Here is a 15,000-nt window from a genome sequence, read left to right as displayed (position 1 = left end):
AGAGAGGGAGAGAGAGGACAAGAGAGGGATAAGAGAGGGAAAGGGACAGGGAATGAGGGATAGAGAGTGTGTGTGTGTGTGTGTGAAAAATATGAAAAAGAAAGACAGAAATAAATAGAAACAGAGACAGAGGGAGGAAGAGAGTCAGAGAGAGAGAGAGAGAGAGAGAGAGAGAGAGAGAGAGAGATGTAGACACCTTGGATGGCTGGCTCCATCCGAATGGTAGACACCCCTGGGGAAAGCTGGGGCTGCCCGGGATCAACTACTGAACTACTATCAGTGTCGGGGAAAACGCCGGGCAAAAAGAGCTCCTTCAAGAGACAACACAGAGCAACACAGGTGAGATGTGGCAGAACTCCACGACGACGGACACCATTAACTCTGAAGCGCAGCGGCTTAAGCGGGAAAATCTCTCGTTGTCTCACATGCAACGCAGAGCGCATGCCCTTGGTGACCTTAAGCAGGACTACTGGACAAGTGCTAGTGAGACAGCAGGCCTGGCTTTTGCGTGTGCTGCTGAGTGGAATGGAGACGGTGCAGGGAAGAGTGGCTGTGCAACTGGCGAGAGAAAGAGAGAGAGAGAGAGAGAGAGAGAGAGAGAGAGAGAGAGAGAGACAGAGCAAGCGGAGATGAGGGAGGAAGCGAGATGCTTCAAAGAGCCGATACTCAAGAAGCAGCCGTAGGAATGTTTGAAGTCTTCACTTTAATACATAGTGTCTTCTTGCATAACCCCTAAATTACAGTTGACCTTGCACTGCTATGTACTGTGTGTTTACCTCATTACCTCATAACCATTACCTATCCAAACTAGTGGCTTTAGGTTGACCTGTGTAATTATGCTTTACAGAGTGTTTGTGATGACTAAATTACAACTGACCTTGCACTAGGCTACCATGTACTGTGTTTACCTCATTGTCGTTCATTACCTAGCCAAACTGATGACTTTAGGTTGACCCGTGTAATTCTGCTCACGGAGTGTTTGTGATGAAGGCCAACGTGCCTGAAGCGTATTCCTGTAAATTTCATGAGACACGCGGACATGCGGTTGCGCTCTTCCCTTGCCCCCACTCTCACGTCTAAAGACGCTGACTCAGCTGCCTCCGAGAGAATCACGTCCAGACTTCGGCAACGAAAATCTTTGTAAACAATATCCTGTGAGCTTGCCCACAAATCTCACAGGGACAGTCACCAAACGAAGAGAAACACAATCAGCTTTCGAATCTGAGAGGCAAATAAGTAACACACACGTAACCTGAAAACACCTCCAAGGCAGAGAGTGAACGTAATTAAACGTATAAACAGATGGTTCAATTTGAAGACGTCTTCGCCACTTTGCACACCAGCGAGAAGTCCTCGGTGTAAACAAATGAAATGCCTCTTTAGTGATGAAAGGTAAAAGAATTCAAATCAGCATTCATGAGGATTTCAACTATTGATTTCACGTCCCTTCCAAAGCAAGGGCTCACTAAATGAAACTAAGTGGATCTACTTGTGCCATCAGGGATTTGTTCTGATTGTCTCATTACTACACAAAGCACTCTCCTTCGAATTCTTGTAAAGCCTCACACTAAATGAGAAAACCAAAGTGCTGTGAATTCAGCCAGCTGAAATTACATTTTATTTAAGCACTATGAAGATGCATTACACACATATATGCATTAATGTGACTGGATGTTTTGGACCACACTCAAAGCATTGAATGAAAATGGGAATTTACCCTGTATGAAAGTCTAATGCATTGAATGAAAATGGATCTTTACCCTGTATGAAAGCCTAATGCTCCTCAATGAAGGCTGCAGCATAGGGAAAGTTTAGGTTTCTATGACAGAAAGACCTTGAGCAGCACAGCAGAGGAACACTAGCATTGGCATCACAGCAGCACTCTAACAGAAAAAAGGGAACTATCTAAGAGCAAAATTTTTGATAAATCGCTAGAAATAAATTTGTCATTTTTTTGTATGGAGGAAGTGCAGGAAATGGCTCTGTGCATAAGAACAGCTCTACCCTCACCATTTTTTTTCGGTAACACTTTATTTTAATGTGTCGCTGTTACAGTGTACTTACCTAATTAGGTACAGTGGTACAACCTGTGTAACAACATGTACTATCAGGTACTATCATTGTACTTGCATAATGTATTTGTGGGTACCTACATATAGTTGTTACATTATAATACTGAGTGCTTTTACAAAACTTTGCCAATTTGCCTAAATTTTCATCAGAGGCAAAGAGCTGACCTGAGACCTGCTGGATGGGGTAAATCGGGTCATGATCGATTTGATATACAAAGCATGCTTAGCTCCAGTCAAGGCCTCATTGTCTTCAGTGTACATGTAACAGCTGTGCTGCTACAACCTTGTTACTCTTTGATACAGTGGAATAAACTGGAACAGGTCTTGTCTTGGAACAGGTCTACTAATTCACATGTACTGTGTGGTGTAACAGCAGACACGTTTCAACACATCAATGACAGGATGCATAACATCATTGACAGGATGTATATATGTAGATGTAAGTACTTAACTGGTACACTTTATTTTAATGGGTTTATTCCACTGTACCAAAAGAGTAATACATGTGTACCAACACAGTTGATACATGTACTACAGTATGTAGGGTAATGGCAGACATGTTCCAAGACACCAATGACACAACATACATGTAATACTGTATGTAATTGTAAGTACTTAACTGGTACACTTCATTTTAATGGGTTTATGCCACTGTATCAAAGAGCAATACGTGTGTACCAACACAGTACTATACATATATCAACTGTAGTGAATTAGTAGACCTGTTCCAAGACATCGAAGACATAACATACATGTCATATGTACATGTAAGTAATTAACTGGTACACTTAATAGGTTTATTCCATTGTATCAAAGAGTAACAAGGTTGTAGCAGCACAGCTGTTACATGTACACTGAAGACAATGAGGCCTTGACTGGAGCTAAGAATGCTTTGTATATCAAATCTATCATAACCAGATTTACCCCATCCAGCAGGTCTCAGGTCAGCTCTTTGCCTCTGATGAAAATTTAGGCAAATTGGCAAAGTTTTGTAAAAGCACTCAGTATTACAATGTAACAACTATATGTAGGTACCCACAAATACATAATGCAAGTACAATGATAGTACCTGATAGTACATGTTGTTACACAGGTTGTACCACTGTACCTAATTAGGTAGGTACACTGTAACAGCGACACATTAAAATAAAGTGTTACCTTTTTTTCTTTTATTATTTTTTATGGTAGAGAGGGATAGTGTGGAGCACAGATCGCAGTCATGCAGTGCCGATCGGTGACCTCATGCAGGGCTGCTTTTTGCCACATGCCGGCACGCGGGGAGCGCCGCTTGGCCACGGGGGGCGCACCAGGCTGCGGCGGCAAAAAGAGTGACACAGCTGCATGCTGGGAAGCCTGTGATGGCCGTACGTGACACACCTACCTGCTCCGGGGCCACTGTGACTACTGCTCAAAATAAATAAATAAATAAATAAAATAAATAAATAAACAAAAAAAACAAAAAACAAAGATGGTGAGACACACTTAAATGTGATGAACGCACATCTCATTTATATGCCTTAAGTACACTGGACGCTTGAGCGGCCCTATCGGCCTTTACACCAAATTAATTACGGTATGCAATTACAGCCTGCTTTCTCATCTCCTCCTACTGAGGGTGGGGTGGGGGGGATGAAACAATCATGGACGCTGGAATTAGAAGGCTGTCACCTTCACTGGCTCCAAAGTCACTCTGGACACGGAAATATGATCTCACTCCGAGAAGGGGGACAAATGTTAATTATGGCGCAAGGGCACCCTGCTCGAGCTTTTCTGCCTTTCTTTAAGAGAGAGGAGGAGCTGAGGGGGGAAAAATGGAATTGGCCAAACTCCACGTCGTATTTCAGGCCTGTGTTATTTTATGGCTAGTTTTGCTGAGAGGCTGTAAAAGCTATATGAATGATATTTTTCACTCTGAGAGCAAAGTTAACACCACACACAAACACACACACACACACACACACACACGCACACACACACATACACAATCACAGTCATACACAAAAAGGTTTTTAAAGTAAGTGTATAAAATGTCCAACACACAAACACAAAACCTCCTCCTCCTCCGCCTCTCTCTCAGACACACTCGTGATATGGGTGGGGCGGTGGAGGAGGTGAGTTGCCCATAAAAGAAGACGTCCTTGCAGAAAACGTACTTGGCACTGATAGCTGATAGCTACGGTCAAGTCTGGGTGGTCCACATGCTATCTGCTAATCAGCTTGTCTCTGAGGCTTATTTCCCTCCTTTAATCTACAAAAATGGCATGTGATGCAATGTATTATCAATGAATTGATAATTGATCGATACAATGCATGTAATATGTTTATAATTTCATCAATTTATATAACATTTGATGTCAGACACAAATTGGCCATGCTTGGGATCAGGATAATATAGGTACAAATACACAAGGTATAGATTACTAATTATTAATTGCTTCCTTAAGTACCGTACACTGCAAGAAGGTCATTTAAACTGAAGTGGGTCTTTTCGTCTCTGTAAAGCTGTGTATTGGGATGGGAGTGCGTCCTGTGATTTCTCCTGTCTGAACACTTAGTAATTTGGATGAATCTGTCTGTTTTGAAGCTGCCAACTCTCTCCCTCTCCCCTCTCAGTTTCCCCGTTCTGAGTACCAGACATCCACCCCAGGCTCTGGAGGAGAAACGAGCGCCTCTTCCACACGATCCAAGGCCTTGGAAGAGCCGGCAAGCCAAGGCATGTGAGCCGCCTTTGTGCTGCTAACTGGATCGAATGTCGGGGGATTATTTGATTTAAAACAGAATTAAGGGGAGGAAGAAAACGAAGACACACAATGACACTAATTTCTACTGGATGTTAAATATTATTGGTGAGTCTTTGTGATATCCCTCCTCAGTGAGAGGGTCCCTCATCATGATTTCAGATGGACGAGTGTATGAAATTCAGATGCCAATTTGTGGACAGGGATCTCTTTTTCACCACTGGCCATGAGAACCAGCTGATGGTATACAAACAGACCCGACATGGACTGAGAAGCCAGACATTCATCTGCAAACAAGCACACACACAAACAAAAACAACAGCCAAATTCTTTTATCCCAAGTATCCTGTAATAGGCTCCCTGATGGTTGGGTCAGCGGCAAATATTTCAGCCTAGTGTTGTCTTCTCTCTGAAGCTACCACCATCCATTGAGGTTTCCCTTGGTTACGTCCCGAGCACTGCGATTGACCTCCCCAAAATGGCCCCTTGATGGACTCACCTGGTACGGGAAGTTGCCTCTCGGTCACACTCAGGGCCTCCACGGGTTTGTGTGCAGTAGGGAGGGGCACTGGAGGCAGGACTGGCTCCTGATAGGGTGGCCGGGGCCTGGGCTGGGGCTGGGGTTGTGGCTGCGGCTGTGGTTGCGGCTGTGGTTGGGGCCGGTTGATTGGCTTAGGTTTGATGTGGCCGGTGACATGGTAACCCATCCCGCCAGGGCAGATCTCTTTGAAGAGAGCTGAGGAAGGGTGACGGGAAGAATATTAAAAAAGAAAATTAGTTTGACAAGTTTAATCCAAAGCTTTTTATTTGTGTTGTCATAAAGCACTGGACCATTTGAAGTTACGGAGGTGGGAGGTATTTTACCAATTATAAGGACAACGAAGGCAATGAGAAGCAGTTGAAAGCACAATTAATCATTAGTCATTAAAATAGAGTGTGAAAATAATGGATGATGTGCCCAAAACAATAAAAATGCAATTGCTTCACGGTTTGTTAAATGATTCTCATAGAGAATTAAGTGCACGTTCCATAAATACTGCAAGGGGCTGTAGGTGCTTTATTCACGCCAGCAATAACGTGAAGACAAGATGGCACATTCAGCAGCCTCCTTGCTAACCAAACACCTTTCACCCCTCCACACCTGACCACCGGGCTCTCTAGGCACGCACTGGGACAGGCATATACCTGTAATACTTGCCCTCGCACACTGATTCACAACGATAACAGAACTGTGTCCCTATAAGGCCGAGCGGCCTCGATGACAGATACTGTGTGTTAGAGACGACTCCCATAGGGAAGTGAAGAGAAACAATGAAGCTTCTTTTGTGGAGATAAAGTCAGCCTAAAGTCAGCCACTCCCTGCAAAGGAACCTACTATTTTAATACAATGAGCCCCACACTTGAGTAACAATGTGTAAATACAGCATCCTCAAATGTCAAGGCTTGGGGTGGGGAGGTGTGTGTGTGTGTGTGTGTGTGTGTGTGTGTGTGTGTGTGTGTGTGTGTGTGTGTGTGTGTGTGTGTGTGTGTGTGTGTGTCTGAAGGGGAAAGGAAGAGGGGACAGAGGAACCTAATGGCCAAGGCAAGTTGAAGTTAGACAGTGTAGCAGGGTCCCTTCCTTTTTCTGCGTCCTTATCAGAAACGGCATCTCAGGGAGGAACACGTGGTTAAGCCGCGCTGAGACTTTGTTTCCTGCCCCGTTGGCCCGGGCCAAGGGAGGGAGAGCGTCAGGGGAGATTTCGCTAGAATGTACCAGCAGGACAGCCAGGGCCCAGGCCCCCGACTAGCGAGGACAGCAGAAACAGCTGTCCGCCACTGCCGCCGCAGCGGCCGGCGCGCCAACGGAAACAGAGCGCAGGCTGTGAAAATCAATAATCAAAATAAGCCCTCTGCGGGGGCTTCCATCAGAAAACGTTGGAGAATGGTCTCAGTCGGAAACAAAGGAGAGAGTGTGTGTATGTGTGTGTGTGTGTGTGTGTGTGTGTGTGTGTGTGTGTGTGTGTGTGTGTGTGGAGGGGAGGGGAGGGGGGGATTGGGGTAGTCAAAAACGAGGAAGGGAAACCTTTTAATCCCACCTGTCCGTCGAGTCTACTCAGACCTGCTCCTAGATTTGGAGAGCAGATGTTTCATAAACACACTTTTAACGGTTTTTAGTTTTACCCCAAACATCTGGCTCAGTACACATAGCCAGCCACCCGTAAGCAACTACTAGATTTTCTTAAAACCTTCACAACCCCGGAATAATGGGATGTTTTCAATTGTTGAAGGGCATGGAAAGGTGTTGTTTTGAATTCTCTGGAATGCATGCATGATTAAGTGTGTCTGTCTGAGTGATGTGTTTTTGGTTCATAGCGCGTTTAGATGAAAATGATTTGCTCCAGAATGTGGAGGACTTTGACAGCAACATTACTTAGAGTCATATTAGTGTGCGGCAGCACTGCTGAGATTAAACCTCTATCTTAAGCCCACAAAGAGCGCTGCGATTACTAAAACAACAATAACATTGGAAATACCTCAACAATAACAACACCACTGCAGACAAACTAATGATCACACACACACACCTGAACCCACCTGAATGTGACTGAAGAGAAGTGTGACTTTCTGTGTGTGTGTGTGTGTGTGTGTGTGTGTGTGTGTGTGTGTGTGTGTGTGTGTGTGTGAGTGTGTGTGTGTCTGAGAGAGAGAGAGAGAGAGAGAGAGAGAGTAGACACAGGGTGTGTGAACACTGTGGCCAGTAAAAAAATACAGAAACTTCTACGTAGCCGCAGCAGATAGAGACACACATGCATAGACATAAAGGACATATAGACAGCGAGGTGATAAGAGACCGACCCTACACCACAGCCCTGCACGGCACAGCCCACCAAGCAAGCCTGCTAGGCTGGGGGGAGGGTGTGGGGAGGGTGGGTGTGGGTGGTGGTGGTGGTGGTGGTAGAGTTGAGGCTTACCTGTTCCCGGTGGGGGGCACTTGTCACAGCGAGGGCCCCAGGCTTTACCCACACTGCAACAGCACAGCTGCTTGCTCAGTTGCGTGGACACCGGGTGCAAACACTGCTTCCCCGAGCCGACCAATCGGAAACAAGCGCCCTTCTCCTCCGGAGCGGCAGGAGTGTCGGCTGGAGGAGGGAGGAGCAGGGAGGAGCAAGAGGAGGAAAAGGAGGAGGGAGTGTGTGTGAAGGAGGAAAACAGGGTTGAAGTGAAGTGTGCCAGTGTGTAAGACATACAAGGAAATAAAAGAGAGAGAGAGAGAGAACAAGAGAGAGAGAGAGAGAGAGAGGAGAGAGAGAGAGAGAGAGAGAGAGAGAGAGGGAAAGTGGTTTCCATCACCATTTAACAAATAAAGAGAGAACAGAATATAGTCCCGGCTAAATGACCCACTAATGGGGCTACAAGAACAAGTGAACAAAAACTACAGCAGTTTGGGTCAAAAATGCCTTGAAACTGCAGCGACAACCTCTCATTGCTGTGTCATCTTTACAGAGGACAAGCAGAGTAACAACTGAGAGCTTTCGCCTTTTTTTCAAAGGGATTTTTGAGAGGCAGAGAAGTAGACAGTGAACAGGATATGCTAATCTACAGTACACTTCAAATAAAACACACACACAAAGAACATAGAGCAACAGAACAATTTGAGAGGAGTGCAATGTGTGACAGAACACTGTGACTGTGCAGAATGGTGTTTTGTGGGAGGCAGAGGCGGGAGAGTGGGGGAATCATTTGGGGGACGGACGGGGGAATCATTTGGGGGACGGACTCCGTACTGATTGGGAGACACTGCAGCGCAAGATTCTGACCGAACCCAGGGTCTGTAAAAACATAGCAACTCCTCCATGCAAGGCCGTGAGGTATCGTGCAATCCCGAACCAAGAGGAAACACAAGGACACCATGCATGCACTAGAGTAGTGTGTGTGTGTGTGTGTGTGTGTGTGTGTGTGTGTGCGTGTGTGTGTGTGTGTGTTCCGTGTGACTGGACCACGCTGGAGTCACTGTTGTGAGTGTGTCCCAGAGCCTGTGTGTCAGTGTGTCATTGTAATGAAGTTTGAAGGAAAGCTACGGTCCACTGGGCTGGAGCTCGCCAGAAATCAAGGTAAACGAAAACGAAGTAGGAACAAAAAAAAGAGTGAAAAATAGCAACCTTTCCCTCAGCTTTTCTTAGGACGAAAGGTCAAGGCAGCACAGTCCAAGTTTTTAATTTGGCTAATATTGTTTCCCCTGTGGATGCCACGTCACATTAATAATCATCAAAGTCATCAGAGCAGGGCAGTCTTTGGATACTAGTCATTGCTGAGGACCTGAAAAAGTATGTGTGTGTGTGTGTGTGTGTGTGTGTGTGTGTGTGTGTGTGTGTGTGTGTGTGTGTGTGTGTGTGTGTGTGTGTGTGTATGTGTGTGTGTGCATGTGTGTGCTTGTGTGTGTGTGAGAGAGAGAGAGTGTGCATGTGTGCGTGTGTGTGTGTGTGTGTGTGTGTGTGTGTGTGTGTGTGTGCGCATGTGCGTGCTTGTGTGTGGATGTGTGTGTGTTTGTGTGTGTGTGTGTGTGTGTGTGTGTGTGTGTGTGTGTGTGTGTAAGGGTAAGAGAGGAGCGTCTGTCCCGTGTAAATGGTGACGGCGCCTGTGAGTCTCGTGTCTCTCAACTCGGACACATGGGGGAAATCGGCCATGACAGGCAGCAATCACACCAACCACAGAACTGCATCTATACCCCCTGCCACACACACACACACACACTCACACACACACACACTCACACACACAAACACACACAAACACACATACACATACATGCACACACACACACACACACACACACACACACACACACACACACACCGCACCCCTTCTAAACAACCCCCCCCAAGACACAACAACCCACACACTCACTCACTCACTCTCCCCCTCTCCCCCCCCCCTCTCTCTCTATTTCTCTTTCCTCTCTTTCTCTCTTTCTCCATCCACATCCAAACAGCACGAAGCCCAGGCCAAAACCACCAATTAATGTGAGTGACTCACACTCAAAACGGAGGTGATGTTGTCACAGAGCTGCCCTCGGAGAGAGAGGAGAGCCCCTGCGGTCAGAACAGCGCTCCGACGTAGCCATTACGCACTCCGCGTGAGCTTACACATCCTCACCTCAGCCTAGTGTCCACATGAGGAATGTGTCCATCATGTGTTTATTTCTGTGAAGAAAGAGAGAGAGAGAAAGACAGAGAGAGAGAGAGAAAGAGAGAGGGAATGAAAGATAGGGACAAGTGGAAGGAAGAAGGGATGAGAGAAGAAGTGAAGAGTGGAAGAGAGTAGAACAGAGGAGAGGAGACACCAGCGATTAGGGAAAAGTTGTTGAGGAAAGAAGAAGTGAAGAGAACAGAGGAGAGAAGGCAGGAAAGAGGAACAAGAGGAGAAGAAGAAAGACAGATGGGTGATGTCTCTCCTGAAGAACCTGACTCTCCTGCTTCTACAGTGCATTCAGCACAGACACACACGCACACACCATACACACACACACACACACACACACACACACACACACACACACACACACAGATCATACAGTCTGCTCTAGTCAAAGGTGTTCCTCTTAGATGAGTCTCTCAGGGGCAATGAACCGCGCATCCAGACCAGAGCAGACACGCTCTGCCTGGCCAGTCTGTTACTGTTGGTTACTGTTGCAGTCATGCACATTATCGGATACAAACACGCACGGCTACACGATTAATCGCACAACAACAAGGGTGTGCCATGGCCAATAAGGCAGTCAGATGTGCAAACATGGATACAGCACCGGCAAACACATGGCAAAACAAACAAACAAACACACACACACACACACACACACACACAAACAAACAAACAAAGCCATTCGTATAAAGTGGAGCCAGGCAACACATGCAGGTCATACAGGAACAACATGATTACAATTTCATACCTCACCAGAGTCAAATTCATTCCTTTTCTAATGCCTACGATTCCCTTTTTTCAACATTCAATTCTTTTTTTTTTTGCTTTATTTAGTTTTTTTTTGTTGTTTTATTTAGTGTTAAAGTGTCCTTTCTTTAAGAGTAAGATATTCATTGACGCAACACAGAGACATTCCGATCCCCCCTTAAAAACCTGATTGGATCAGGTGGGCCTGTGTTTTTTCCGTTAAATGAAAGAACAGGATCTGTGGAGCGGACTGTGAGAGGCATAGGCTCCCGGGGGCACGCTTGGGCGTCCCGTCCTCCCTGATGAGAGGGGCCCAGTGGGCTTCCCTGCCCAGGCGGCTCCCGGTGATGTTGATGAATGGCCGGTCAGATCTCATTAGCATTGAGCTAAACAGCTGGGCAGGAGCCAGCAACCACAAACTGAAGAGAGTGAAGGGGGGAGGCATAAAGGGATATATATATATTTAATGAGGAAAGAAGAGAGAAAGAGAGAGAGAAAGAGAGAGTGAGAGAGAGAGAGAGAGATTGAGAGAGAGAGAGAGAGAGAGAGAGAGCCTCTGACCTCCAGCCTGTGCCTTCACTTTTCTTTTTCTCTTTCTCCCTCTCTCCCTCTTCAATGGGGTGACAGGGGCCAAATAAGGGCCAGTACAGCTAGCTGGTGTTTAGCTGGTAAGCGGCTTATTAGATGCGAGTTATTTGATGGTGTGTAAATAAACTCCATCCCCTCTCACTCTCTCTCTCTCTCTCTGTCTCTCTCTCTCTCTCAATTCAATTCAAGTGAGCTTTATTAGCATGACAAATATTTTTGCATTGCCAAAGCAGAACATTTAGACATACATTTACATGTACTCTCTCTCTCTCTCTCTCTCTCTCTCTCTCTCTCTCTTTCACTGCCTCATATGCCTGTGGGAAGTGGGAATCACTGACAGGTCTCTTGACATGATACACAGCTCACTACATCACTCTTGCTGTTTTTATGGTTTCCATGTTGAGACGAGTTCCCTGGATTCTTTGAACTCAAAAATCCAACGTTTCATGTGCAAACATGACATACATGCTTGGTTATTCTTTGACTGAAAGTTCGCGAAATTAAACTCGACATTTGGCAGACATACCCACACACACACTCACACTCACACTCACACTCACACACACTCACACACACCCATACTCTCATTCTCCATGCACGCGCGCAGTCACTGCCAACGGCGCCTTCGCATGCAGCATTCAGACCAGGGGAGGGAGGAGTTGTCGGACCACTGAGCGATGATTGGGTTGGAGAAAGAGAGCGGGGTCAGACGTCAAAGGTCACAGAGGTCAGACGCTGGAGGTGACTTACGGATGCAGCCGGAGAGCGTGGCGTCCGGCTTGAAGCCGGCGCGGCAGATGCACCGGTAGCTGCCCTGCGTGTTCATGCAGTCCCCGTTGGGACACAGCCCTGGCACCTGCTCACACTCATCGATATCTGCAAGACAAACGGCAGGGCTTCAGTCACACGACGACAAGACAGTACATAGAACATTACACACAAACATTTCCACTGATTTCAGTCTATGTCTATTTTTCAACACACACACACACACACACACACACACACACACACACACACACACACGGACTCACACACACATTCTTACATAGACACAGGTGCAACCTCTCATTCAATCTCTCATACACTCTCTCACAAATGTACACATACCCATACACACACACACACACACATACACACACACTCCACACACACACACACACACACACACACAGAGCCAAGTCTTCTATTGAAGGCCACTGGGCATCTCCACAAAGAGAGCAATGGGGAGATTAAACACCCTCTGGACACAAGTTGCTCATCAAGCCCCAAGGCTACTGCTGGCCTTCAACTTGAAACAGAAGCTGTTTTCCTTCTACAGGCTTTACCACAGCAGCCCTGGGAACAGGATCTTAACAGCTAGGATTCACACAGTGTGTGTCGGTGGTGTATGTGTGTGTGTGTGCATGAGTATGTGAGTGTGTATGTGTGTGTGTGTGTGTGTGTGTGTGTGTGTGTGTTTTTGCATGTGTGTGTGCATGTGTGTGTGTGTGTGTGTGTGTGTGTGTGTGTGTGTGTGTTTGCGTGTGTGTGTGTGTACTGTATGAGTGTGTGCGTGTGTGTGTGTGTGTGCGTGTGTTTTACTCTTAGTTCTCTGTCTCTGCAGTGCCCATATGCTAGGCCCCCGTGGCCTTTTCTCATCAGCTTAACCCACGCCATACAAGCTGTCTGAGTTTGTCTCTGCTAGCGCTGCGGAAATTGAAGCTGAAATCAAAAGTGAACTGGCATGCTTGATAGCAACCCAGGAGTATGCTAGCAATGCCTTGTCCAAATAAATAAAACATAAAATAAATAAATAAAAATGTCCAATTTCATCACTCGTGTTTCAACCAAAGCTGATACTACACTCCTTGCTCGTTCTTGTGGGAGTGATCGGTCATCGGGGCCGAGGATCTCAGTTGACTTGACAAAAGAGGTGTTTTTCAGTCCGCATGCGAAACAGTAATGCTGCAATACACCTTGCAGCACTCCTGTCTTTGCACAGGCCCCACAATCAATTGAACAGGCCATGTTAAAGGCTCGGTGAGGAGGGAGGGAGGGAACAGAAGCACTTCCAAGGAAGAGAGGAAAGAGGGAATAGAGAGAGCAGAAGAGTGAGAGAGGTGAAAATACACCATCAGCCGTTTTTTCCTCGTTCCTATGCGTGAGTCATGATCCCACAGAGATAAAAGACATTCAGTGGGAGGGATCCCACACCACCTACACCAACAGCCAAAAAAAGTGAATGTTTGCAAAACAATTCCTTCCAGCAAAAGTCGTCAACAGGATGATCACTGAAGGCTAATTATCGTGTATTTTCCTTTAAGAGAAATTTAAGAACAACAGAGGAAAGCACAACAGCGGCCAGGAGGATAAACATGTTTCTACTGGCATGTCAACACCTGCTGCCTGCAACCAGAGGTCCCACCCACTGTGTACTGAGCGTGCCCGCAGGAGCTGCCAATCATGCACGATGACAGAGTAATTAGCCAGAAGGCTGGTGTGTGAGGAAAGGCATGCCTGAGGGCACCGCAGTGAAGGCGTGGGCGTGGGTGACGGCAGCGCTGCAATCCGCAAAACCGGATCCACTGAGATCAGCGATGAGGTAGGGTGACTGATGACAGTGGAGGGAGGGAGAGGGAGAGAGAGAGCGAGGGAGAGAGAGAGAGAGAGGGAGGGAGAGAGAGAGTGAGTTGGTCTTGAACAGGAACATCAGTCCTCAGCTCTAGATCTCTGAAAAGTTGCATGCTCGCTCTTCATAACCTTCCTCTCTCCATTCACTTCTTCTTCTTCTTCTTCATCATGCTGGGCACACTCAGGCCCCATCAGGCAAACAGTAAACACACACACACACACACACACACACACACACACACACTCACTCGCACACAGACAAAGACACAGACACCCACACACACGCACACACATGCATACACACCTGGCGCCGAGGGCAGCCGAGTGGAAATGAAACCCGAATCGCGCCATAAAAAGTGCGGAGTAATAAGTGGAGCAGGATGTGGTGGATTAGTCGGAGCCCCAGCTCCTCCGCAGGGGGAAGCCAAGTCTGGGCTCCCCAGGCTGGCAGGCCTCCGAGCAGGCAGCAGGCAGCACTCCACTCCCTGTCAGTCTCTGGTTCTTTTTAGCAGTGGTTTTGGCATATAGGGGGCAGGGGGGGGGCACTGCAGCACTTAAAGCCACCAGTGCTGTTTAATGCTATTAACAGAACCGTGACCCAAGTGTAACACAACTGGTGAAAGTTTACACAACAGGAGGTTGTGGCTAGTCCTGAAGAGGCCAAAATCTCAAGTTTGCATCAACAGAGCAGATCCCTTTACAGAGACTAAATGCTACGTAGAATTAGCCACAGTAAACACCTTTAAGACTTAAAGTACATCTGTACTGGTGGCAGAACACTCTGCATCACAGTCTGCTTCTACGAAAAGAGCCAGTGGTTGCGGTGTAGGACATTAGCACAACTGGAACCACATACAGAATCACGAAGATGGAGAGAGCTTCCAGGATGTCTAGACCATGTAATCAAGCCCTGTGGCCATTCAAAGTCAGTAGATGTCATTCATCTTGAGTGGGCGCGCACTCACACACAAGTACCAGATCCCTCCATCACCCAGTCCCCAGTTCTACTCCACTCCCATATTCCTGGCCACAAGCCTCACCAAAAGGTTGCCATTTTTAGCATT

At 46.8% G+C, this 15,000-nt stretch overlaps 1 protein-coding gene across 10 annotated transcripts in view; it reads right to left on the bottom strand.

The window, feature by feature from the left end:
* ltbp1 (latent transforming growth factor beta binding protein 1) overlaps positions 1-15,000 on the bottom strand; it is a 130,967-nt gene that overhangs the window by 46,324 nt on the left and 69,643 nt on the right. For 7 of the 10 annotated variants that reach the window (XM_042066776.1, XM_042066779.1, XM_042066778.1 and 4 more), the window contains exons 10-14: positions 12,074-12,199; positions 7,762-7,929; positions 5,310-5,546; positions 3,454-3,476; positions 197-311 (exon numbers count right to left, since the gene is read on the bottom strand). In XM_042066776.1, coding sequence (XP_041922710.1) covers positions 197-311; positions 3,454-3,476; positions 5,310-5,546; positions 7,762-7,929; positions 12,074-12,199 — 669 coding nt within the window. The remainder of the gene's footprint in view (positions 1-196; positions 312-3,453; positions 3,477-5,309; positions 5,547-7,761; positions 7,930-12,073; positions 12,200-15,000) is intronic. The other 3 variants (XM_042066780.1, XM_042066783.1, XM_042066781.1) reach the window with 2 other exon arrangements.

The sequence above is a fragment of the Alosa sapidissima genome, chromosome 16 (genome assembly GCF_018492685.1).
Source record: "Alosa sapidissima isolate fAloSap1 chromosome 16, fAloSap1.pri, whole genome shotgun sequence".
Taxonomy (NCBI): Eukaryota; Metazoa; Chordata; class Actinopteri; order Clupeiformes; family Clupeidae; genus Alosa; species Alosa sapidissima.
The sequence above is the reverse complement of the archived record's forward strand: the minus strand, read 5'-3'. Positions and strand labels throughout refer to the sequence as shown.